Source organism: Mesoplodon mirus (genome assembly GCF_964341445.2).
Source record: "Mesoplodon mirus genome assembly, chromosome: 11".
In the NCBI taxonomy this organism is placed as follows: Eukaryota; Metazoa; Chordata; class Mammalia; order Artiodactyla; family Ziphiidae; genus Mesoplodon; species Mesoplodon mirus.
The window spans coordinates 24,648,165-24,675,863 of NC_138987.1; the positions used below are offsets into that span (position 1 = coordinate 24,648,165).

The following is a 27,699-nucleotide window of genomic DNA, read 5'->3' on the forward strand; positions in this document are numbered from 1 at the left end:
TCAGCAAAACCCTTTTCTCGAATAAGGCAGCATTCATAGATTCTGGAGATTTTGTGCATATATCGTTTGGGGCCCTTTTTTCAGCCTAACACAGTACATGACACAGTGCTTGGCTTATAATAATAGCTCAGACATGAGGCCATTATGATTGTAATGGGCTCAAGAGATAATGAAAGTCAGTCCTCCGCAGGCACAAGTGCTCTTCTTCAGGTATCATTTCTCCAATGGACAGAAGCACCATCTCGTCAGAGAGAAAGACATGAGCAAGGGACAAGGTGATTGACAATTAGCTGCTGGTTGAAGTGGATCCCTCTGTCTTGGATCCTTGGATTCTTGGGGCATTCTGTGACTCAAGGCAAAGAAGTCCAGTCTCTACTTCTCAGTGAGAAAGTCAAGTCTCCGCAGCAATGGAAAGAATATAGTTTTTTTGGGTCAAGTAGGTAAGAGGGCTTGGTCTTGGCTCTCTTTATAACTGGTTGTATGACCTTGGGCAAGAAAATTAATCTCTCTAAGCCTCAATTTCCTCTTCTATAAAAAATGAGATAATAATAGTTACCTCTACGTGTTGTAAGGATTAGAAGAGGAAACACATGGAAAGTGACTTAAAATCATGACCCTCTTCACTCAGTGCTTCCCTCTGTCTTTGAGTAAAAGCCAAGGTCCTTATGATGAGTTAAAGGGCCCTTCATCATTTGAACCTCTCTTATTTTTATTTATTTATTTATTTATTTATTTTTTGCGGTACACGGGCCTCTCACTGCTGTGGCCTCTCCCGTTGCAGAGCACAGGCTCCGGACGTGCAGGCCCAGTGGCCATGGCTCACGGGCCCAGCCGCTCCACGGCATGTGGGATCCTCCCCGACCGGGGCACGAACCCATGTCCCCTGCATCGGCAGGCAGACCCTCAACCACTGTGCCACCAGGGAAGCCCTGAACCTCTCTTATTTTAATGACTATTATCCTTTTCTTCACGTTTACCCTCTAGCTCTACTTACATCTTGCCATTCCTCTAACACACAAGACGCATCCTTACCTCAGGGCCTTTGCACTTGCTATTTCTCTGCCTGGAAAGCTTTCTTTTCAGATAATGAACAGCATGACTTGCTCCCTTTCTTCCTTTAGGACTTTACTCAACAATCTCACTGAAGCCTCACTGAAGCCTTTCCTGGCCACTCTATCTAAAATTTCACCCTACTTCATTCCTACACAACATTTCTGTCCCCTTCTCTGCTTTATTTTTTTCTTCTTATCACTGATCACCATCTAACATAGTATGCACTTGTATACCTTCTGCCATCCCCACTGGCATCTTTGTGAAAGTAGCAATTACTGTCATTGTTCACTGCTGTATCCCCAGTACCTAGAACAATGTGTGGCATGAAGTAGCATGAAATAAAAATTTGGTAAGCTGGTTTGAATGAGTGATTGTTAGTCCCATTTTACTCTTGAGCTTCAACTTCCTAATCTGCAAAGTGGGAACTACAGTACAGAGCACAGGCCAATGTTACCTGGACTGTGATCTCCTCAAGGCAAAGGCAATACTTGTTTGAGTTTGTATTTTTACTGTCTATCACCTGACCTGGCACACAGGAGGCATGAGGTGCATGTTGAATAAATGAGCAAATTATTATATAACAATTTGTGGGAAAATAAACTGTGATGAAAATTTATGAGATGTCGGGGACATCCCTGGTGGTCCAGTGGTTAAGACTCTGCACTCCCAATGCAGGGGGCCTGGGTTCGATCCCTGATCGGGGAACTAGATCCTGCATGCATGCCGCAACTAAGTGTTTGCATACTGCAACTAAGAGGCCTGCAGGCTGCAACTAAGATCCTGCATGCTGCAACGAAGACCCGGTGCAGCCTAAATAAATATATAAATAAATAATTTTTTTTTAAAGAAAATTTATGAGATGTAGTATGTTGATAATTAAGAACCCTTACTCCGTAATAGGAACATCTTGCATTTTGATATCAATGCTTTACAAAGCCATTCGTTTATTCATTCATTTGGCAAATCTTTATTTGCCCCTTCTACATTACAGGCATTTGTTTCAGGTACTAAGGCTATAAAGTCAAAAGGACATGGCTGCCACCTTAGAGTTACTCGCCACCCCATGTGGGAAGTGGACACGTGAAGGGCAAGTTTGAGAACAGTGTGAGTGCCATGGCTGCAAGAACAGAGGGCTGTGGACCCAGCCTAGGAAAATGACCACTTCAGTTCAGGGCAGTTGAGGAGCTTCCTCAGAGGAGGGATATTTGTAGGGAGCCTGAAAAGGATGAGTTACTATGGCTGGGGAAGAAAGTGAGGAAAGGCTCTCTAACCCTCAAGAATCACATTTTCAATGACCTAAGAGTTGTGGAAGGGTATTTTGTTGTTATCATCGTCATCACCATAACAACAATAATGGCTGCTAACACTTCTTGAGACTACACTATATTCCAGGCATTATCCTAATGTGTTAAATGCAAAATCTCTAAGCAGAGGGATAACCTACTAGAAATATTTATGGTGTTTATCCCCACACATACTATAGGGAGGTAGAATAGGTTTTATTATCCTCATTATGAAACGAGAGACTTAAGACTCTCATTCCCTTTGTGCTGTCACTAAACTGGTATCTGAATAACCTAGTAAATAACCTAATAAACCTAGAACTTATTTTTTGTTTCCTTTGCAAGTTGTTTTATTTTCTTCCTAGCACTCATCATTATTCTGTGTGTATATATATATACACATATACATATATATATAATATACACACACGTACATGTATATATGTACACACATATACATATACATATATATATGCACATATACATGTATATCTATTTTTTTCTTTTTTAAAATTTGTACATAATTTCTCCTTTCTATCACTAGAACTTGAGGTCAGTGACAGCCAGGACTTTGTTTTGTCCTATATCCCAAACACACAAGAGGCCCTCCATAAAATATTCTTTGAATAAAGGAGGGAAGGAAAGACCTCATGGCATTATTGTGTAGGATGATCAATGAATAATTATGGTCAAGTGTTTTCTTCCAAACACAACTGTATCTGATTTCTCGTTTCCAGACAGCACAATTTAACTGGGATCCAGAGACGGTGGGCCTTATCCATGGATCTTTTTTCTGGGGTTATATTGTGACACAAATTCCAGGTGGTTTCATTTCAAATAAGTTTGCTGCTAACAGGTAAGATGAATTGATATCACATGAGTGCTGCACAGATCATAATATAGCTTTGTACTCTTATAAAATCTGCGTAATTGGCTCTCAGTTTAGGGGTACAGAATGAAAGATAGAAGCCGTTCCTAAGGATGTGATTCACAGACATTGATCTTATATGATCCTGTTCTTAAGAGTCTCTTTTTGTTTACTTTTTTGTCTAATCTAATCTATCTTGCAATTCTTTAAATGATTATGTAATAAAAAGATCAATTGCATCTGAGTCAGGAGAAACAGTTCCTGGACCCTAAGTAACTCACTTGGTGACCTCTACTGGGTTCCTTTTTTCTCTGGGCCTCAGTTTCTTCATCTGTGAAATGAAACGGATTAGATTGTGTTTGAGTTGCCTTTGACCAATGACATTCTGTGATGCTCTGTACTATGTTAATATCGTCCTGTTCCATACACGTTTTGTCATGTGAGTAGGAGGGGCTAGTCTCTAGATTGCAAGATGTCTTTAATGCCCTTGAGATTCTATGGTAGGTGTTTGAGCAATTAAAAGTGGGTCCAAGATAAAATGAGCTGCTTCAAGGAGTAGTAAGTTCTCTGTCACTAAAGGTATTCAAGCAGAAATGATGGCCACTTGGGGGAGATATAGTATGTATATGTACCAGAAAAGGAGTGTACTAATTATTTCCAAGTCTCTTCTAATTGTAATTGACTTTACATATGTGGATTTTGTGAAGTGTATACTTTATAAAGCAGTGTTTTTCAAACTCTAAAACAGAACTCATTAGATGGTAATAAAATCAATAGTGATTTACCAATGACCATTTTCTAAAAAAAAGAGGGAGAAATAGAAGAAAAGGTAATCAAATAGAATAAAATAGAATAGAAACTATCTTAGCTCATTGCACATTTAAGTATTGGTTTTTGAAACTTGTTTCGGTTACATTTGTGTATATCAGTGTGTTGAGTTGCAGTATAAAATATATTTTGTTTTATGGGTCAAGGACAAAAAAGTTTGAAAGTCATCTTGTATAAGCATGACTCATATTTACTTATGTTCTTGTGTAGTTTGTGTCCTTTATTGTCACTTACCTGTTGTATTCTTCTTTAAAAGTGATAAAATATTAGTTCTTATGGTCTCTGGGGTTACTACGTACACTTCTGCCCTAAGAAGAAATAACATATAAAATGATTTCACAGCATGTAAAAAGGGCTGAAGCATCACTAACACGTGTGAGAAAGGAAGAAAATGCTGCCGGCTCTCTTTTCCCAGGACACTCCTGTCCAGGCAGGGAGGAGAAGGCACACGGTACTTGGCAGAGAGCTGGGGGCTAAGACAGGTACACAGCCTGTCTTGTGCTTGGCTGGTCCCAGGACACAGCATGCTTCTCAGGTAGTCAGTATCCCCATCCGGTAAAGTGAGAACAGAATTGGGAAGCAGGAGACACTACCCAAATGTGCAGAAGTCATGAGGTAATGGTCAGAATGGATCAGTTGGGTAGAACCAAGAAGAATGGTGGGTCTCCAGCAAGCTTACCTCATGCTGGTCAATCTCCAGCTTCAGGATCTCATCTAGGCAGGACATCCCTGAACTGCCCAAAACCTTCCCATGATTGGTCCAGGGACTGGAGCTTGGGAATCAAAGCGGCCCAACAGTCTAGCTTGGAACACACCAGATCCTAACACAACATCTATTTCTCTTTCCATTAATTTCTATAGTGATCTTCCATAAACAGTTAGGTTTGTTCCTGATGTTTAACTAACATGCCACATCCATCAGTGGGCCTGCCCAATAACACAGTGTTTTGGTCCCTCAGGGTCTTTGGAGCTGCCATCTTCTTAACATCGACCTTGAACATGTTCATTCCTTCTGCAGCCAGAGTACATTACGGATGTGTCATGTGTGTCAGAATTTTGCAAGGTCTAGTGGAGGTAGGAGATTCTTAACAAATTCTGATATTGCTGGAGACAACATGGTCCTTTAGAAATTTCAGCTTTTGAAGAAAATCTCCTTTACTCAGTTTTCCTGTCTTCCACCTTGTCCTGCTATCTGAACTCTCTGGTTATGATTACAATTATGAATACTTTAATTAAAATGCCTTGTATGATTCCAAATTTATACCCAATAAAGGACCATTTTATAGAGGGCAGAATTTTAGATGAGCCAGGAGTGATCTTAGAGATAATCCAGCCCCTTTCATTTAATAAAATTTGAAACTGAAAGCCCCAAACCTACAGTTCACATAGCAAGGGCCCTTTCCACTAAAACAGTTTAAATGGACTTATTAATAAATCTGTAAATTTCCAAGAGTGTAGTCTTACACAGAGATTTAACTTGATGAAGGAGGTAGAATAATATAGAGCCAGAAAGTAAATATTTTGCACTTTGCTGGCCATACTATGGTCTGTTGCAATGACTCAACTCTGCCATTGTAATGCAAAAGCAGCCAGAGACAATACATAAACATGTGGGCATGGCTACTTTCCAGTAAAACTTTTTGGACACTGATATTTGCATTTCATATGATTACCACATGCCAGGAAATATTATTCTTCTTTCAATTTTTTTTTCTGCCCACTTAAAAATGTAAAAGCCATCTTTACTTGAGGGTTGAACAAAAATAGATGGTGGGTCCATATCAGGCTATAGTTTGCCAATACCTGATGTAGAGAAATGTTTCCCAAACTCAGTCATTCACCTCTAACCTTTGTCACTTTTGTCACGTCCACAGTACGATTTATACTACTATTTGCCTATAGTTTTTCCCTAGATCAATTCACTTCAAAACAAAACAAAACAAAATAAAAGAACCTATCATAAGCAACAATATCTTTGATATCATGGGCTTGATGTACTAGTTATATTTTATTTCTAAAGCATGTTATAATATAGATGTAACAATTATAATAAAAAATGTAGGTTGTTGTAGCACCTTAAATCCAACTTTAATCCCACTAGAGGGGCATATACCACACTTCAGAAAATACTGACATGGTAGAAAGAACATGATATTAGCAGCCGTGAAGACTAGAATCTAATAACTTAATGGCTCTGAGCCTCAGGTTCTGTATCTTGAAATGACAGGATGGACTGGCTGGTTGTGGAAATCCCTTTCTACACTGATATTCTATAATAATATGAAATATAAAGACCCCTTCCCTATTCCCCACCATGCTTACGTTTGAACTAGTATTTGAATTTCAGCATCTGTGCCATGAGCCAAAATAGCTGACACATGTTATTTAGTATCTGTAAATTAGGCTTTGAACTGTAGTGTTAAAGAAGCAAAATCTGTGTTTTAAACACAAAAAGAAACTGGAGTCGAATCAAATAATCTATTTTCAACTGTTTTGCCAGGGTGTGACCTACCCAGCCTGCCATGGGATGTGGAGTAAGTGGGCACCGCCTTTGGAGAGAAGCCGACTGGCCACAACTTCTTTTTGTGGTAAGTGTATTAGAACCATAACAACTTTCATTCAGGAATGCTTTTGGCTTCAAGTGAAGACCCTACTAAATAGAATTTATTTTTTTCACATAACAGAAGTCCAAAGGTAAATTGTTACTAGTATTGATCCTGCTGCTCCGTGATCTATCCAGGGACTATGCACATTCGGACTTTTTACTCCACTATCCTCACAGTGATAACTTTTTACATTCATGCGTGTTCCTCATGCTCACAAAATGGCTGTCACAGCTCCAGGTATCAAGTCCACATTAAAGGCAGAAAGAAGTGGGGATAGGTGTCCTAACCATATCTGTTCCTTTCACTAGGAAAGCAAAAGCTTTCCCAAACTCCCTAGCAGGCTTCCATTTATATTTCCTTGGTTCTAATTGTGTCATATACTTTACTAACTGCAGAGGAGGCTAGGAAAGCAAGTGCCTAGTTTTTCTAGCATCTTTAATAGACAAAGGTAAGAAAGAAGGTGTTGGAGGTGGTTGTAGGATTAACCAACAAATGATATTTTCCAAAGTTGAAAACAGAAGATATATCAATAGAATCATCAAGGCCCCCACTCCTTTTCACAAATGAAGAAATTAAAACTAAAGTTTAAAGTTTAGTTTCATTGAACTGAAACGAAAGTCCAACGACTTGGCCAAGGTCACACAGCTACTAAGTTAAGGAGCTGGATCTAGACCACCTGGTTCTTGATTCAGAACTTTCCTCACTACACACTACTATGTACACATTGTCATAGAAGCTGTTTAATCAATTTTCGCCATTATCTTCCAGATAAAAACGAAGTGGACACCATCCATCTTACCCGAAAGTAAATTAATGGCTCTTAAGTAGTGATGTGACTTAAATTCCTGGGTCTCCAAACTTCACCTTGCTAAGGTTGCCTCATTTGAAGCCATGTCTTTGGGACTGGCCCCTCTATGAATCTCTGAGAGTAATCGGCATTCAGAAGAGTCTACTAGGTATTGATTAACATTTGAACAAGAACAGCGCATGCTGCCACCAATATTTTCAAATATTTTTTATGGGAGAAGGGGCCAAGAAAGACAAAAGTGCCTTAGGCCACGAAAGTCACAATGGGCCCACGTAGAATTAGGATCAGAATTTAGTTCTGCTTAGTTTTTCAGGCTAGCATGTCTTTCCTAACCGTAGCTAACCTGTATTTCTTAGCTAAAGAGGAAGCTTTATTTCTCTGAATACCTTTATTTATTTTTCCCTCTGTCTCTCTCTCTTTACCTCCTTAAGTAGTAGTAGTAGAAGTAATAAAGGATCCCAGGGAATCTGGTGTGAAATATCCACCCAAAGTGTCTATTTTGTGCCTAGTTTGGAAATGCATGCACAGCAGAGATGTCTTTACTTCTTTAGCCTCTCTTGTCCTTAGAAACTATTTCTGTCCTCTTGTTTGAAGTTCAAGATCATCTCTACCTCCACTACTGATCTTATACCACCTCTAGAAGAATATAAGATTCTGCCCCAGCTGACCTTGACCTATTGATATTGTCTTTTTAATTTATTTATTTATTTATTTATGGCTGCATTGGGTCTTCATTGCTGCGCACGGGCTTTCTCTAGTTGCGGTGAGCTGGGGCTACTCTTCTTTGTGGTGCGTGGGCTTCTCGTTGCGGTGGGTTCTCTTGTTGCGGAGCACGGGCTCTAGGTGCACAGGCTTCAGTAGTTGTGGCACGCAGGCTTCAGTGGTTGTGGCTCATGGGGTCTAGAGCGCAGGCTCAGTAGTTGTGGCGCACGGACTTCGTTACTCCACAGCATGTGGATCTTCCCAGACCAGGGCTCAAACCCGTGTCCCCTGCATTGGCAGGCGGATTCTTAACTACTGTGCCACCAGGGAAGTCCCCTGATATTGTCTTTGGATGATTTATTTGTAAGTCTTTTCATTTTGATTTGCTGGCAAAACAAGAGTAACTAGCAGCTACTGCCCATTCTTAGTGTCTTTATAGACTTAAAAGGGCTAATTAAAGAAATGATTTGACTCTCAAGGAAAGTTACCTGATCAAGGTCACAGGCTTTATTACATTTCCCAGCTAAGGTGTGGCCTTGGTTTCAAAGAACAGCCAAGGGAAAATGTCATTAGAAGTAAACCCAGGCTTAGGGATAATTGATTCCTACACTTCAAAAATATTGGAGTTGGAAGTGTCTTTAGAAAACATCTAGTCACATCCATTTTTTAATATTTTTAATTAATTTTAATTTTTTTGAGAAATAAAACTGGCTTTATTCAAAGACATAGATTTTTGTTTTTGCTTTTTTCCCCCTACTTTTATTGAGTTGTAAGAGACATGCAGACTATATAATTTTAAGGTGTTCAACATAATGATTCGACTTACATACATCATGAAATGTTTGCCCCCATAGGTTTAGTGAATGTCCATCCTCTCATACAGATACAACATCAAAGAAATAGGAAAAAAAATGTTTTCCTTGTGATCAGAACTCAGGATTTACTCTCTTAACTTTCTTTGACAACATACAGCAGTGTCAATTATCTTTATCATGTTGTATGTTACATCCCTAGTACTTAGTTATCTTATACCTGGAAATTTGTACCTTTTGACTGCCTTCATCTAATTTCCCCTCTCCCCACCCCTGCCTCTGATAGCCACAAATCTGATTTCTTTTTCTACCTCCATTATTTTATAGTGGAGGCTCAGGGAGGGAAAAAAAGATATAACTTCCCATGGAGAGTGAGGATAGAACTAGGGACTCTCCCATCCCCCGTTCAGCCACTCCCCTCTCTCCACGTCAAGCAACAAGTATCGGAGGGCCTCCTCTGTCCTCCCTGGTGACCACACAGAGGCATCAAGGTGCAGTGAGGGCAATATGCCTGGAGAGCCCTGTTGGGGTGTGCTCAGGGTGTGATAGGAGATTACATTCAGCCATGTCTGGAAGGATGAGGAGGAGTTCATCTAAAAGACAGGGAAGGGCTTCCCTGGTGGCGCAGTGGTTGAGAGTCCGCCTGCCGTTGCAGGGGACAGATCCCACATGCCACAGAGCGGCTGGGCCCGTGAGCCATGGCTGCTGAGCCTGCGTGTCCGGAACCTGTGCTCCGCAACGGGAGAGGCCACAACAGTGAGAGGCCCGCGTACCGCAAAAAATAATAATAAATAAAAATAAATAAATAAAAGACCGGGAAGGACAATTTCAAGCTGTAAAATTTCCTCAGTGAATGAATGTTTCTTATTGTGAGGAATTATTGGGTATGGTTGAGCAGAAGAAGCAGGACTGAATTATTAAGTAGTTAAGGTTAAAGGCTTTGGATTCCTGCAGACCTGGGGTCCTGTCACTCACACCTATGTGACCTCAGGAAATTTACCTCCCTTCCCCTCCCCTTCTTGTAAAATTGGGATGACACCGGTACCAATGTTACCAGGTTGAAAAAAGGATTAAATAAAATCAGGGGTCCAGAATACTCAGCACAGTACTAGAGAGCACACAGAAAGTACCCGATGGATCTTATAGATGGTTATCCCCTGACCCTCCCTGTTTGCAGCATCTAAACTGGAGGCCCCACACCCCCACTCCCAGGGTATTTGGTCCAGGAAAGAAGACCACCTTCTCCACTCCCACAGAGGAATTAGGCCTGCAGCTCTTCTTTCTAATGATACATCCTGGAATGCTTGCCTTATTGGTTTGAGGACGTCTCAGGTTAAAAAAAAAAGTGCTCTGTCATTCTGTACATGACAGGAGCAGTAATAGTTGGTGTTTATGCAGCACTAATTAGAGCATCTTCATCTAATAATTTATTTGCTCCTCAAAACAACCCTGTGAGATAGAGATTTCACTTCCATCTTCTACCTAATGAAAATGATTTGGAGAGACTGAGAGACTTCTTCAGGCGTTATGATGTTCAGATTTGGGATTCCAGGTCAGGCCTTTCATAACCAGTTGGGCCCAGCTTGGAAAGATGGGATTTAGTCTCTTTCTCTGGAAGATCCCCAAGCTCCCATTTCCTGAAGGTCTTTCTTAGCATTGGATTCTAGGATACAGAATTTCCTTTTGCGGCTCACTTTTTCTGAAGTAAGAATCTTTTTTCATTCATACCCAGAGGGGAATTTCAGATAGTAATTTTTTTGATTTAGTTAATATTTATTGGGAGTTTGCAGGGCTCACGTTTCTCCAGCAGGTATCATGGAACTGCAAGAGATAGTGGAGGTGAGGTCACTGCCTCTAGCCCTCACTATCTTGTCTAGACAAGATAAACATCCACATATAGGTAAGTATTTACAAGGTTAGGTATTTACAAAGTAAGAAATAAACTCAAAAATGTACATAATTAGGAGGTGGATGGAGACAGAAGCCATCCTGGTCATCCTGCCATCCTGAAATTTAACCATTTCCTGGTATTTAAAAAAAAAAAAATCGGGACTCTAAAAGCATGATCCTTTCATAGTTTGAAGTCCCTCATTTAAAGACCTAGGTGAATTATATCTCAATAAAGCTGGAAGAAAAAAAATTTTTAATAAATAAAGACCACGGTGATAATCTTTCTGCTCTGTGAGCCCTGAGAGGTAGATACATATGTTCCTTCACTTTCTGTCTTCTGCACCCAATATTGTGCCTGGTTAAATTTTTCAGAATTCTCTTAGATTTTTCTCATCTTTTCATTCCATTCTCTTGTAATTCCAAATCTCAGTGTCTGAGCCATCTTTGTCTGATCCCTCCATGGTGTCTGGAGGAAGTTAAAGGGCATCCTGGTGAACTTTCTCTCCTGGAAGCCCTGTTTTGGGCACAGTGGGAGTTTGCCTGCTCCTCTTTGTGACTCCTGCTCAGTTTGATTCATCCTCAGTTCGACCACATGAACTCTAAATGGTTTGAAAGGGCTTGCATGACGACTGGTAAGCTTCCCTCAACCTTTTCTCGTTCTAGGTTCCTATGCGGGGGCAGTGATTGCCATGCCGCTGGCCGGCGTGTTGGTACAGTACATGGGATGGGCCTCTGTCTTTTATATTTATGGTGAGTGATTTGGTTTCACGAGTTCCCTTGGGTGACTCATAGAGGTGGTATATATATATATATTTTTTTTTTTGCGGTACGCGGGCCTCTCACCGTTGTGGCCTCTCCCGTTGCGGAGCACAGGCTCCAGACGCGCAGGCTCAGCGGCCATGGCTCACGGGCCCAGCCGCTCCGCGGCATGTGGGATCTTCCCGGACCGGGGCACGAACCCGTGTCTCCTGCATCGGCAGGCGGACTCTCAAGCACTGCGCCACCAGGGAAGCCCTAGAGGTGGTATTTTACTGTCTAATGGGGTTGGCTAAGAGTTTTCTGTATGAAAATAGAGATTACTAAGACAAGTTTATCATATAAATGAAATACTTGTCTAGCCATGATTCATTTAATGTTTATATGAAAGTTGAATTTAATGAGCAGAACATTATCTTTCTTTATATACCAGTTAATAATAACAACAATGGAAAAATAAACCAAACACTTTCTCCTAGCTGAATATAGTGCCATTTGAGAATATTTTGAAATTTGACAAATTTAGAGATGGAAGAAAATGAGACCGTATCATCAAGCCTTTTGTTTTTCAACTGCAGGTATATTTGGGATCATCTGGTACATGTTTTGGCTGTTGCAGGCCTATGAGTGTCCAGCAGTTCACCCAACAATATCCCATGAGGAAAGGACCTATATAGAGACAAGTATAGGAGAAGGAGCCAACTTGGTTAGTCTCAGTGTAAGTAGAGCCGGATGGATGAAGACTTGCCTCTTTTTTATGAGTATTTCTCTCAGTGATTGTGTTATCCTCCCAAGAAAAATAATCTGTCAGTATATTCACTAAAAATCCCACGGTATTTTTACTCCCTAGAAATTTAATACACCATGGAAAAGATTTTTTACATCGTTGCCTGTTTACGCAATCATTGTGGCAAATTTTTGCAGAAGCTGGACCTTTTACTTGCTGTTAATAAGTCAGCCTGCTTATTTTGAAGAGGTCTTTGGATTTGCAATAAGTAAGGTAAACACAGAGATGCTTCAAATATTCTTGAACTTTAAATCTCTTGCTTCTACTGAGAAAATCTTTGCATGATAAAATAAGTAAATTGCTGATCAAAATTCATAACAGTCTGTGACACCTAATACCCTGGAGGTCAGACAAGTTATACATTCTATGCACAGTATACATAGCTATTTAATTTCTTCTTAGGAAGGATCAGAGCTGTATTAAGCTGCTTTTAAAGATTTGTATTATACCTGATCTCGAAGTGTTTTTGAAGCTGACTCAAGGACTGCATATTAGGCAAGGATCAAAAGATTTAAGGGTGAGAGGTTTTTTTTGTTTTTGTTTTGTTTTTTGTTTTTCCTATAAATTATTCAGTGAGGAGCAGTAAGAACCTTAAAGCTCATTTTGCAGATCACGGTCATAGCGATAATGGCCAGAGCTTTGTATGGTTTAGAAAAAACTTTTTCAAAGTCCCCAGCCATTGCCATTAGGTTGTCTGTGTTTCAGGGAGGAAGAGTGTGAATGGTAAAACATAAACTCTCATCAGAAAAGAATTAAGCCTCTTCCCCACAAGGGAAAAAACAACAGCCTAGTAGAGGTAGATGTCTGCATGGCTACAGGTACTGTCAGAAGTGACCGTGGAAGAGCTAGCACAGCCCATAGTGGCTGCCATCGGAGAACACTCAGTCTGCGCCAAGTGTTTAACTACCATGTGCTGGGCACTCTGCTGTGTGCTGGGGCCTGTGATGAATAAAATCACCTCTGCCCTCAAGGAACTTCCGATCTGATGGAGGAGACATTTGGTCTATCCTTAAAACCATTCATTCATTCATTGTTTATGTATTACAGAATTCAGGCCTACCTTGGTCCCATATAATTAGATGATTAAATCTGATGGTGAGGGGTGCGGTGGAGATGGCGGAGGCAGGGAGTTAAGGAAGTACCTCTCTCAGAAGTAGCTAAAAATAGCTCATTGCTTCTTTTCATTCCAGGTGGGTCTCTTGTCAGCACTCCCGCACATGGTTATGACAATCATTGTGCCTATTGGAGGACAATTGGCTGATTATTTAAGAAGCAGAAAAATTTTGACCACAACTGCTGTCAGAAAAATCATGAACTGTGGAGGTACTGTGGATTTCATAGGTGGCTTAAGCAGCTTTTATAGAATGAGATGAAACTGAATTGCAGACCATAGTTTGGAGTTTATGTCTAAGATCACAGGATCTTAAAGGCTCCTAAGTCCATCCCCCAATCGAGTGTCCATCACACCCCTGCCTAGTGGTCATTCAGCCTGTACTTGTGCAACCTGAGATACGACAACTTGGGAATTCCCTGGTGGTTAGGACTCCACGCCCTCACCACCAAGGGCCCGGGTTCAATCCCTGGTTGGGGAACTAAGATCCCACAAGCCATGTGGCCAAAAAAGAAGAAGAAAAAGAAAAGAAATATTAAAAAAAGAGAGAGATATGACAACTTATTTGATACATCAATATACACTGGCAACTGCAGAAATGCTGCTTTCATCTACTCTTAAGCCAAAGCAACATGATTTCCTGGTATCTGTTTGTTTATTTTTTATCTTTCTCATATATCCTTCCACATTTATAATCCTTTGCTTTTATAGTTTATTCCCTTATCTCCCTCTTCCCTTTCTACATATATACATGTTTTGGTAAGAAAAATAAGAAAAGTATTTTCTCTGAATAGTTTTCTTTCTTCCCAACGTACGCTTGTGCATGGGGTGTACACACACACACACACACATACACACACATCATCATCCTCTTCCTTGTGTTATTTAGTTCCTGTTTCATGTTTTGATTTTGCAAAGATAAAATAGAAGTTGGGCGATTTTCCAAAAGAGGTAGGTAAAAGTAACACGAACCCTTACAATGCTTATGACAGCTCACCTTTTTAAAACCCTCCACTTTCTCCTTATCTTTTTTGTTTTGCTTTTAAAATTAGCATTTAATGAACACTTTCTGTGCCAGCCACTAAGCTAAATTCTTTACACACATTATTTTATTTAATTCTCATAACCACCTTGTGGAGCAAGTGCTGTTATGTATTAAACCCAATTCACAGTGAGGAAACTGGGGTATCATAAAGTGACTTGCTCAAGTGGCAGATCCTGTGCGAGATCCCAGGTCTGTCTGAGCTCAGTGCCAATGCTTACAGTCACTACTGCTATCTCTCCGGGGTACTGGGGGTCAGGGTGGGCAGGTGGGAGGTAGAGGACAGCGCCATCTATGGGCGAAAGTTCATAACTGGGATATTAAGTTGAAAAGGAGGGAATGGGGGCACTGTGACTAGATTAGATGGGTCAGGGCCCTTTAGAAGTGAACATCCTATGGAGGGATGGAAGAGCCAGCAGGCATGATCTCATCGCACAGCATCTCAGGAATAAAATCTGATCAGGGAGATTGGGGATAACCTGTCAGCATCTGGGCTCCCAGCCGTTTGACTGCTGGCCCCAAGCAGGGATTTGGGGGCCTACTCTTGACTTGAACTTAAAGGTTGGCAGGTATGGGCTTGCTTTCTGATGGGCAGGAGGGGAAGCTCTGGGGCACTGCATTCACGATCCTCCCCAAGGCGGCTGAGGTAGGCAGAATAATTTCATCAAAGGTGTCTATGTCCTAATTCCCAGAACTAGTGAATGTGTTTCCCTACACAGCAAAAGGAATTTTGCAGATGTGATTAAATTAAGGATCTTGAAATGGAGAGGTTATTTTGGATTACCTGTGTGTGCTCAACATAATTACAAGGGTCCTTATAAGAGGAGGCATGAGGGTCAGAGTCAGAGATGGAGATGTGACAGTGGAGGCAAAGGTCGGAATGATGCAGCCACAAGCCAAGGAATGCAAGCAGACTCTAGAAGCTCAGAAAGTAAGAAGAGAGTTTCCCCAGAGCCTCCAAAAGGAATGCAACTCGCTGACACCCCCATTTTAGCTCTGTAGGACCCATTTCAGACTTCTGACCTCTAACACTGTACAATAAAAAAGTTGTGCTGTTTTAAGTCACTAAGGTTGTGGTAATTTGTTATAGTAGCAATCAGAAACTTATATAGTAAAAGTACCACTCCTCTAATTATCAGATTCGGTTCCAGCTGAATAGCCCTCCATACCAGGCCCTGAATATATTTTGCTGTCTCTGACTTTGCTCATGCCCTTTCCCTTTACTGTGAGTTCTGCTCACCTTCACCAATCAACCCAGTCCTCCCCACACAGCCTACTACATCAGCTCAAGTCTTTTCACTTGTGTCTTGTTAAGGCTACATCAGCCACCAGTGAATGCTCCTTCTATCTATACACTTGGTTGACAACTCATCATGTACTTCCTTATTACAGCTCTTGCAGGAAAGTATTTTAGGCAGAGGGAATAGCATGTGCAATGGCCCTGAGGCAGACATGACTGTGACTTGTTAGGGAACAGAAGGAAGAAAATTCAGAATGGTCAGTGCTTGATGAGTGAGGTGGAGAGTGACATTGAGGGGATCAGTGTGCACAGCTGGGGCCAGATCACGGGAGGCCTTGTAGACAGAGCTACGTGGAGCTTGGGTTTTACTTGAGGTGCATTGGGAAGCAAATGGAGGGTTTAAAGGAGGGAAAGGGACAAGATCTGATTTATGCTTTCAAATCGAAATAATAGAACTTAGAGTAAAAGAAGGGAAACTAGCTAAGAGGCTATTTCAGTCATTCCATGAAAAGAAGATGGTGGCTTGATCTAAAGTAGTGTCAGTGGAGGTGGACACTGAAGTGGATGGATTTCTAAATTCCATGAGCCTTACTTTCTTCTTCTTTAATATCTGAATAATAGTATTTACCTCAGATGATTGTTATGATTGTAAGTGAGACAACGTATGTATGCACCCAGCATGAGTTCAGCAAACAGAATGTTCTTGACATATTTTAGTGCCTTTTTCTTCTCCTGTGTTCAAGACACTGACAAAACAGAAATTTTCCAAAGGAAGCATTCAACAAGTATATGTTATTCAATCATATTTCCCATGGCCAAAAATATGCAACTTCTAAACCTAGAACTTGAAAGAAAATTCTGTGTTTAAATTCTACCTGTACAACCTCTTCTAAAGACAGATGCCTTGAAGACCCTAACAACATTTTCATAGGAATGTCTTGTTCATATTTAATTTTTCCTCAATCACCTTTGCCATTGTTTCTTCATAATTAGTAGTTTAGGTGGTGGTGACAACTCAAATATTTTAAATCCTTGAGAGTAAATCCTTTTTTTTTTCTTCGCGGAAACTAGAATGCATTCATAGAATCTCCCCAGCCTCTATCCCATCTTAAAAAGAAAAAAAATCTCTTCACATGTCTATTCATGTCATTTTATATTTTGACATAGCAGACCCAGTGGGATATACATAGAAAAAATTTTTTAAAAGACCATGCTTATCCCACCTTGCTTAAACACAGAGATGCTGCATTAGAGATAAAGACAGAGTTTTGTGCCATCACTGAATAAGCCAGATTGATTTGCATACAATGAAGCACTTAAATGATCTTCTAGAGAATTTTAGTTGGTTTCCTATTTTCTAAGCCAAAATACAGAGGACGTTTCTCATCTGAGAAAGATCACACATTTTGTGGAGTCTGCCACCTCCTTCTTTTCTTTCCATAGGCAAGAGATATTTGCTGCTAGAATCCTTTAAAGCAAACAGATCACCTTAAGACATGATGCTCTATTCTAGTTCATTCTGAATCAGGGCACATTTCCAAGATCCTCAAAGACAGATGTCAAATCCTTATACCTCCCTCTATATTACATGGAAAGTGTGAGTGAGGTCAAAAATTCTAGTCTGGCCGAATCAGTTGCCTGTGTGAACTTCAGGTGAGATGAAAAAATTTCTCAGGCCTTTTAATGCTTGTTCTATTTTTCTTGTCAGCTCTGAATAGGTTCACTTTCCAGGATCTCTTGATTACCCGTGAAGTTCAAATTTTATCCTTCAGCTCCTGAAACATACAGTTCTATCTTTAGCATTTTCACTGTAGATAGGAACCATTTAGGCTCTTAAATGGTTTTTCTTTCTTTGAAAGTCTACTATTTGGCAAAGGTCTTTTTTTTTCCTTAGAGATGAATCAGTGTATCATTTGTAGGTTCTCTTCTTCATGTGTCTTTATTCTAATTCTTTGGGGGAATTAACTTTCTGGTACCACTTTGTTGAAAGTGTTAAAGGAAGTTTCAGCCATGTGCCTTGTTGCTTAAGACAGGCCACTTCTAAAACACAAACAGTTAGTATATAAAACACTAGCAGTTTTTCCTTATGTATAATTTAAACTGTTGAAACAAAATTAATAACAAGTAGTAATGGTATAAAGTCCACAGTTTTTTAAAATTTTTATTTATTTATTAAAAATTAAAAAATGTTTTCATACAATTTTTAAAGGTTACTTTCCGTTTATAGTTGTTACAAAACATTGACTACTTTCCCCTTGTTGTAATACATCCTTGAACCTCTCTTACACCCAATAGTTTGTACCTTCCACTCTCCCATCCCTACACTGCCCCTCCCTCCCCACCCACTGGTAACCAACCACTAGTTTGTTCTCTATATGAGTGAGTCTGTAAAGCCCACAGTTTAAAAAGCACCTCTGTACCCTTAATTGCATTGATCCTCTTTAGCTAACCAAGTAAAACAATTATTGAGGCTTGCTCTATTTCTATGATAGTTTTGAAGAAATGGACTCAGACAGGTAAGCAAATTACCAAGGTTTACAAAAAGTGCTTTAGCTTGTGTTTTAACTTGTCTTGGTTTTCCTTTCTTTCCTTCACATTAACTCATCAAGCATTATTTATTGAGTTCCCACTACATACTCAGCAGGCTCTGTGCTATATTTATGGTACCTTCCCTGGATAATATCACAGTTTTGTCAGGGAGGCAGAAATACAAATGAAAAACTACAAGGCAATGTTGAAAAGCTCTATAAAATGAGTAAGAGTGAGATGTCAGCTTTACTGGTGGGTGAGGGGCAGGGTTATCAGGAAAGCTTCCTAAAGGAAGCAATATTTGAGCTGGACTTTAAAGAATAGTAAGATTTCTCCAGAGAAGAGAAGTGGTGGGAGGAGAGTACTGCAGGTGAAGGAACAGTACGTGGAAATACATTATGGGCACAAAACAGTGCTGTGATCAGGAAACAGCAGATAGATCTGTGTGACAACAGGGGGCTTTCTACAGGCTACAGGTGGTGAGCAAGGAGGTGAGGATGGCTGAAGATGAAGCTGGAACCGCAGGAGGGATTTATTATACAGAATTGTACACATAATACGTAACCATTGACAAGGGTTTTAAGCAAGGGGCAACTGATCAGATTTGTGGTTTAGAAAGATAATTATCTAGAGAATGGATCAGGGGAAGAAGAGATGGGAAGACCAATAAAGTAAAGAGGTTATTGAAGTTGTCCAGGTGAGAGATAGTGGTGCCCAGAGCTAAGACAATGGCAGAGGAGGGGAAAGCAGAGGTCGGATTTGACAGATATTTCTGAGGCCAAACCCATGGATTCTTATCTTATGTGAAAGCTGAGGAAGAGAAAGAAATCCAAGATGATTCTGAGATTTCTGCATTGGACTTTTGGTTACCATTTGTTGAGCTGTGCCCATGGCCGACGATCGTGCTCAGCACCTTATATACCCAATTTCATTTAACCTTCCAATGTTCCAAGGTTGTATTATGAGCTCCATTAGGCAGGGGGGATGGGGAGGAGGATGAGGAATCTAAGAGGTGAGGTGACTTGTCCAAGATCACACAATTTGTGATTCTGAGATGGAATCTGAACCCAGGCCCGTCTGACAAAGTCTGGGGTTCTAAACACAGGTGGATAGAAGTTTAATTTAGAGAAGAAGAAAGAGTGTGGTGGTAGTTTGCTTTGTTTGTTTCAGAGTGAAAATAGGGGAACAGAGACTTGATTTGGGCCTGTTGTCTTTGAGGTAACTCAAAGGACAAATGTGTGGTGATGTCTGGAATCAGCAGGCGGTCCCCAGTATGAAGCATCATTTCATTGTCTTCTACCTCCCAGGGTACTTCATGTCCCTGGAAATGGTATTTATATCATCTTTCTGTCTGCTATCGGCTGAATGTGTGTGTGTGTGTGTGTGTGTGTGTGTGTGTGTCTGTGTCTGTGTGTTGATGAGAAGGACCATCTTCATAATTTCCTTACTCTTTTTTATTGTGCTGGATTCACTTATTCTGAATGAAAGGAACAGAAAGTACTTTTGTCCTGCTATATTTTCTGTGTAAATATCTCGTGGCTTTATATAGAGGCCTGAGAGCTTGGCACACTTCTGAAAGGGAAGATTCTGCCTTATGCTTTACAAGTGGTGAGACTCTGCTTTTTGTTTCAGATATTCACTACAGCTTTCTAGTCACCTTTGGCAATAATAATATTTTATTTTTTAATTTTATTTTTATTTCATTTTTCTGTGAGAGACCATCACTTGTGTAATCAAAGGAGAGTCACTGATGGTTTTAGTATTTAGAAATGACAGGGGGAACTACCCATGAACAACGGATAATAAACATCCCTCATCCCACGGGCATCATCATACCTCCTGGGACCATTCAGTGTTCAAAGTACACCAGGAAAATGTTGGAAGGCTCACAGAACACCTGGGTAATATTAGCATCATCATGTAGTCAAGAAACACCCCAATAAGATTGTAAAGATTGTGCCAGAATGTATGTACTAAAAACTTGGGTCCATGGAAATAAAAACAGATTCTTATCTGATAAATTCATGAAGTTGGGCTGATTGACATGAAAATGACTTTTTCCCCCCTGCTATTTCCATTTGCAGGTTTTGGCATGGAGGCAACCTTACTCCTTGTGGTTGGCTTTTCCCATACCAAAGGGATGGCTATCTCCTTTCTGGTGCTTGCCGTAGGATTTAGTGGTTTTGCTATTTCAGGTAAAGTGTCCTTTGGGTTTCCAAGTCTTTTCCATAGATCCAGCAAGACTTGGGAGGAAGGAAGGAGAAGATATTGTAGCATCTTCCTTTGGTAGCCAAGCCATTCCCAAGGATCAGGGCCACTGGCTAGAGACTTTCATCTAGTGGGGATGATTTTGTCAGATCACTGAGAACCAGGCTTAGGAGCCCAGTCAAGCTGGAATTGTTGATACTTTCTCCATCTTGGAAACAAACAACGTGCAGGCGCTGCCTCTGGGGCACAGGCAGCGCGTGTGTTGCTGGACGAAGTGACGCCTTCATACTTCAGAACCAGGTCACCCTAACTAACGGAGCCTCTCGTGACCTTTTCAATCCTCACCTCCTATTGGAGAGCTGCTAATATTAACTCAAAAGTCAAACGATGTAGTCATTTGACATATAGTCATAGAATCAGAAATTTTTAAGGGTGGAACTCTTCTTTAGATTTTTGTCTACTCCAAGGCTTTCATTTTCCAAACAAGGAAATTCAGGTCCAGAGAGGTGATGTGACTTTCTAAACAGGCGAGAGCAGGAAGTAAAAATAATAATGGTGATGATGAGAGCTAACATTGATCAGGCACAAACTCTGTGCCGGGGACTGTTCAAAGCCCACTCTGTGTATTAACCCCTGTAATTCTCACAGCTACCCTAAGGGCTATCAGTCTCCCATTTTACTGGAGCAGAAACCAGTCTACTGTGTGAGAGGTCACAGCGCTAGCATATCATGTCTTACAGACTTCAGAAGCTCCCTATGCAAAACTGGGTGAAAAAGTAAAACTCAGGTTTTTTTTTCTAACTTTAAAAACATATTGTAGGACTAAAAAGTGTCATTTACAGAACACTTCACATATATTGCATCTATCTGATAAAATTATGAAGCAAGTGATATTACCATTATTTTACTGAGGAGTAAATTAAAACTCAGGAAAACTGGGGACTTTCCTACTGTCACAAAATTGGTAGCAAAGGAAGAACTAAGGTGCAGTCCTGACAGGCTTCGTGTCTGTGCTCTTTCCGCAATTCTGGGCTGTCTTAAAGATCAGACAGGGCACTAACATCCCAGAACAGAAAAACATGGAACCTCTGGTCTAAACTAACATAAAAAGGGGGCTTGATCTTATCAAAATACTGTTGACCCTTGAACAATGTGGGGGTTAGGGGTGCTGACCCCCAGCACAGTCGAAAATCCGCCTATACCCTGTAGTTGGCCCTCTGTATAAGATGTTCCTCCGCATCCTGGGTTTTGCTGTATCCTCAATTTCTCATCTGAGGATTCAATCAACCACAGATCCCGTAGTCCTGTAGTATATACTACTGAAAAACAAATCCGCCTGTAAGTGGACCCGTGCAGCTCAAACCTGCTTTGTTCAAGGGTCAACTGTAAATAGAGCTGATAAATAGTTAAATTAGGAAAAAATGTCTGCATTAAAAGTAGCGTGCAGCTAACAATGTGTTTGGGGATGCAGAGACCTGGGTTTAAGGGCCCGCTTTACTACTTACTATTTATAAAAGAAAAAAAAATGCTAAGTTATTTACATCCTCAAGCCTCAGTTTCCTCATCTAGAGATTGGAGCAATGTAACGGCAACTTCATAGGGTTGTGGGAGATTGCAATGAGCTGAGATCATTCATTTATTCACTCACACTTCCCAAGAGTCAGACGCTGTTCTTGGCACTGGGGATATTGCAGGGAAAAAAAAAAATTAAAGATTCTGTCCTCATAAAGTTTACATTCTAGTGGAAATAAAGCATTAGAAGATCTTAGACCAGTACCAGATGCATAAAACAATTAATAAGTATTCACTATTGTTGTTCAATTATTATTTAATCTAGTCCAGTGCTTCTCAAAATTTAGTGTGAATACAAATCACCTTAGGATCTTGCAAAATGCAGGTTCTGATTTAGTAGGTCCAGAGTGGAGCCTGAGATCCTGCATTTCTAACAAGTCCCCCAGTGATGTTGTTGCCGCTGATCAATAGTCCATACTTTGAGTAGCAAGGATAGAGCAGTAATGACTTGTTTCTAGTAGGATGTTAAGGAACACCTTTCTTTGATAGCCCTGTGATACAAAAGAAATTCATATCCTGTTCCCAGAGATATTGAAATATTCAGGCTCATATTGTCCTCAGATTGCCAATTAAGCCACAATGAGAAGGGGAGAAATCCAACAGCCCGAGTCACAGCAGCTGCCACTTTTTTTTTTCCCGCACTTACTCAGTGCTGGCCACTTTGTAGATAAAATCTCATTTAATCTCTGTAGCAGCCCGATGAGAAGGGTATTGCTATGTTCATTTTGTCAGTGACGACACTGATGCTTGGAAACGTGACTTAACTTACGCAGATAAATTAAGTAATTAGGATTGGAATAAAGGTTTATCTGATCCAACAGTGAGACTGTGGGAGGGATTATGGTCATGGGGATGATGATTCCTTAGGATCTGCTATCTGCCAACTTTATAAGGAGTTAATAGGATGCCAGGGAAGACTTGCTCAGCTTAGGAACTGAGTATAGACCAGAGAGCTGAGACAGGTGAGATTAGAAAGATACAAGGGATGGCAAGTACCCAATATAAAATGTATAAATTTGTTGAACTCTTTTGGATGTGAATCTGTTATTTCAAGTGGCTTATATTAATATTTTCTCAGACGTACTTGGGTGTTAAGAGCAAACCCAAATGTGTATTTTTTGTTAAAAAGCTCTGCTTTATAACTTTGTAATAAAGTTTCAATATAGAAAAAAAACAAAAACAAAAACAAAGGATGGGTGATGCCTGCTTTAGAAAATGTCATATTTAGAGAAGACTGACTCTCCCAACTTGTGTGCAATTTACTTTGTGTGCCTGCTTCAAAAAAATCTATCGGGGCTTCCCTGGTGGCGCAGTGGTTGAGAGTCCGCCTGCCGATGCAGGGGACACGGGTTCGTGCCCCGATCCCGGAGGATCCCACATGCCGCGGAGCGGCTGGGCCCGCGAGCCATGGCCGCGGAGCCTGTGTGTCCGGAGCCTGTGCTCCGCAACGGGAGAGGCCACAGCAGTGAGAGGCCCGCGTACAGCAAAAAAAAAAAAAAAAAAAAAAAAAAAAAAAAAAATCTATCAATGTCTCAGTTTCTCAACAGTTTTCCCCCCAAGCATCAGTATTGTGCAGCTAGAAACCTAAATGGTTTTTCTGACATTGTTTTTAGCTGAACGCAAATGCCTAGGCTTTGTATCAGAATATAATACTCGCCAATCATATTAATTGCTTCTTATCTCTGGGTTCTTTTCTAATAAAGTGTTTACCGCCTTCAAATCAACAGTAAGATTAATTAATCTTGCAGCTGTTTTATATTCTGATTTTCTGCCACTTTGACCTGAAAGAGAAGGTATGTTTATTCCAGAAAGGTTTTCTCAAAATTCTCTCTGAATGGAGGTAGGAAAAAACAACAACCAGCCAATGTGCCAGATTAGGAAAAATATTTTTTTTAAATTCTGTTTTCAAGTTCTTTGCGCAAAATAGAGAATTAAAAAGCAAGACCAAGGAAAATAAAAATATGAATAAACAAAACCTACAGCCCCCTGCTGTAATTTCAGAGCTCAAATTGGTAATTAATTAAACAACTATTTATTGAATGCCTACTATGTGCCAGACACTTTGCCAGCTCAGGGAAGATAGTGGTAAACAAGGCAGATGGATAACCAACTGTAAAGAACCTATATGTTGGCTTTCACCTCTATGTATCTATGTAATTAACATATATGATTTAACTTAATTCTTACAACAATTCTATAAGACTGATTATCCCAGTTTATAGGTGAAGAAGCTGAGGTTCAGAACATTTAAATCCTTTGTCCAGGTTTGCATCTCAGTTAAGCTGCCAGGTCCGAGGTCTGTCTGACTCTAAAATGCACCCCTGGGCTATACTGGTAGACCTGGTTCCCAGTGCCTGATGCCTCCTCTTTCAAAGCCTTATTCCCCCTCTGCCTTCACTCCTCCTTCATCCCACTCATTCTTGTCTCCTGATAAGCAGATTAATAGTGAGGTGTTGGTGATTTATTATTTTACCACTCCTAGCAGAGCTATCTATAGATAGAAGACCTCAAAGAGAGGGGCGTGCTCAGAAGTGGCGGCAACAGCAGAAGTAGTACTGGTATTGGTAATCATGAGAGTAACCAGAGCCTAGCTGTTTGCCAAGAGCTCTCGCATACATATTTCCCCTGAGTCTCATCTCACAGCATCCTTATGAGTTAAGTAGTAACATTACCCCCAAATTAGAGATGAGGAAACAAAGTCCTAAAAAATGACTTGTTTAAGAGGTAGGAAATAAGATTCGAATCCAGATTTACAGACTCCAAATCAAGTATGTATGTAAAAGTGTTTTGAAAATTGCAGAAGATTCTGCCAATGTTTGTGTAAATCTTTCTTATCAAAAAAGAGCCCTTTCCATTATGCCATGTGGCTACTAAGGCAGACCTACATATGGTGGCCTTTTGGGAGTGAGTTGAGAGCTAAGAGGGAGGATATTATGAGGCAGGGTTTGCTTCTAAGCACGCTCTGTGTGATCATGTGATTGTTTACTCTGAATAAATGTGATCCAGGCCTCGGGCTTTTCAGTATTGCCCCAAACACCATTATTTTGGGCTTCTAAGCCTAGAAGGTACAGGTGCCATAATTCTCCCCATGGAGAACCCATGGTAGTCATTGCTAATCAATCATAGCATGTTTTTCTGCTTTGTGCAGACACAGCCTGACAATCCTCAACCCAGCCCTTCCAGTAAAGGTATCCATTAGTTACATGTAGAGGAAATAGATTGATGAGAGTTGAGGAAAGCTAGTATTTTACAAAATGTATTTGGAATTCTGTTCTTCAGTCTGATTTTGAGGTGTTTGGCTTCACTGTAGGTTTTAATGTCAACCACTTGGACATTGCCCCCCGCTATGCCAGCATTCTCATGGGGATCTCAAACGGAGTGGGAACCCTCTCTGGAATGATCTGTCCCCTCATTGTGGGCGCGATGACCAAGCACAAGGTAATGTTTTCCTTTGGAGCTGTGGGTTACAGTGTCAGGGGACTGAAGTACTGTACAAAATCTCAAGGCCCTACCCCAGTCTGTGTAAGTGTGTATGTCCTTCACTTGGCTGAGTCACTTGAACTTTTTTTTTTTAATTTCTTCTTCTTCTTTTAAAAAACTATTGTTGGGCTTCCCTGGTGGTGAAGTGGTTGAGAGTCTGCCTGCCGATGCAGGGGACACGGGTTTGTGCCCCGGTCCGGGAGGATCCCACATGCCGTGGAGCGGCTGGGCCCGTGAGCTGTGGCCACTGGGCCTGCACGTCCGGAGCCTGTGCTCTGCAGTGGGAGAGGCCACAACAGTGAGAGGCCCGCGTACCGCAAAAAAAATAATAATAAAATAAAAAATTATTGTTTATTGATGGCAACAGGGCTGACTGATGTTTGGGTCTATGTTTCTTAAATTGAGAAATAAAAGGGGCCTGTGTGTGTGTGTGGAGGGGAGGTGTTAATACCATAGACTGTTTAGAGATACAAAGAAGAAACTGAGGTAATCAACTCAGGATAAATAAATTACCTGATTGCTTTATAATCATAAGTAATTAAACTTTACAGCCCATTTCCATTTAGCATGTTCCAGCATGAAAATATTAGTGCAGTTATACTTCCTTATTATGAAGAAAATAAAACAAGACATTAATGACCCTTCCTAAGAACCTAAGCGGGTGTGGCACTAAATCGTTACTGAATATTTGTGTATTTAGACTAGGGTGGGTGGCACAGGAAGATCCCAGATACATCCAGAGTTCAGCCACAGGCCACATGGTTTCTTAATCTCTGTCTTTGAAAGGGTTTTAGATGCTGCTTTCTGCAAATAAACATGTTTTGATACTATGGAGTTTTTACCCAACTATTTTTTGTTGTTGGATTGCCTATTGCAAATATGACTTCAGAAATTCTCCCAGCTTCTTGGAGAGGAAAGTGTGGGATAACTTTCCTTATCTTTTGCTAGAAAAGGAAGGTGGTCTTTGGGGATTTTATAGGCAGAGGATCCACGCTTTGTCTGTTCATGAGATGAAAGGATTGGTAATATGATCATTAAATCTCAGACACTGTCTGCCCCTAACTTTAAACACAAATTCCCATTATGTTTGATACAGTATATTTTCATAGAAAATATGATTATAATTAAGCTATTGACAGTCAATACTGAGCATTTTCATGGCTCAAATTGTCATATATCCAAAGCAAGCAAGAGGGAACCTCTGATATTTACAGTGGTGGGTTCCTAAAGCAAGTTTAATTTAACCTATTATGTGAGTGGAAACCTCATTTGTATATTTAGAAGAGCTGTGAAGTGGTGCAGCAAGGAATTTACAGGATGCTTATTTAGTAAATATTCTTCTAAATTAAAAAAATGCATATTCATTGTAGTCTTAACTTTCATTTTTTAAACACTCAAATTCCATTTGGGTCCTGGGCATGCTTCTGCCACATGTCTTCCTGAGAAGCACAGCATTTGCCTTTGGGGTGACCAAGTGCTTTTGTCCCAGTGGAGACCTCCAGAAGATACTGTTAATCTCTGTTTTTGGTTAAAATATTAATTGGTACCGTGTTTCCTTGTTTAGACCCGTGAGGAATGGCAGAATGTGTTCCTCATAGCTGCCCTGGTGCACTACAGTGGCGTGATCTTCTATGGGGTCTTTGCTTCTGGGGAGAAACAGGAGTGGGCTGACCCTGAGAACCTTTCTGAGGAGAAGTGCGGAATCATTGACAGAGATGAATTAGCCGAGGAGACAGAACTCAACCATGAGAATTTCACAAGTCCCAAAAAGAAGATGTCGTATGGAGCCACCACCCAGAATTGTGAAGTCCAGAGGAAGGAATGGAGAGGAGAGGGAGGAGTGACTCTTGATGAGGAAGAGCTGACATCCTACCAGAATGAAGAGGGAAACTTCTCAGATACATCCTAATGTCTGAGGGGGCACTTCTGGCTCCTCCTCACTTTAGAACCAGAAAGTATCCATACCTATTGCTTTCTACTGCCAGAGGGTCAACTCTAGGGACACTGGATGTGGGGGAACGGGGAGAGGAGGTTTACTTAGCAATAGGGAAAAGATAGATATTTTCTTGCAATGACAACCTGCTCTAAGTTGATAAAATGGGTGGCTATAATTTTTTTGATTGG

General features: G+C 40.6%; 1 protein-coding gene across 3 annotated transcripts in view; it reads left to right on the forward strand.

The window, feature by feature from the left end:
- Positions 1–27,484, forward strand: part of SLC17A8 (solute carrier family 17 member 8) — a gene marked incomplete at its 3' end in the record, with an annotated part of 50,844 nt that extends 23,360 nt beyond the window's left edge. Inside the window, exons 3-12 of one of the 3 annotated variants that reach the window (XM_082635623.1) lie at positions 3,078–3,192; positions 4,992–5,106; positions 6,533–6,620; positions 11,514–11,600; positions 12,185–12,324; positions 12,457–12,606; positions 13,584–13,716; positions 20,400–20,510; positions 25,406–25,533; positions 27,140–27,484. In XM_082635623.1, the coding sequence (XP_082491749.1) occupies positions 3,078–3,192; positions 4,992–5,106; positions 6,533–6,620; positions 11,514–11,600; positions 12,185–12,324; positions 12,457–12,606; positions 13,584–13,716; positions 20,400–20,510; positions 25,406–25,533; positions 27,140–27,484 (1,412 nt within the window). Of the gene's footprint in view, positions 1–3,073; positions 3,193–4,991; positions 5,107–6,532; positions 6,621–11,513; positions 11,601–12,184; positions 12,325–12,456; positions 12,607–13,583; positions 13,717–20,399; positions 20,511–25,405; positions 25,534–27,139 lie in introns of all 3 variants that reach the window. The other 2 variants (XM_082635624.1, XM_082635625.1) reach the window with 2 other exon arrangements.
- Between the last annotated feature and the right edge of the window lie 215 nt (positions 27,485–27,699).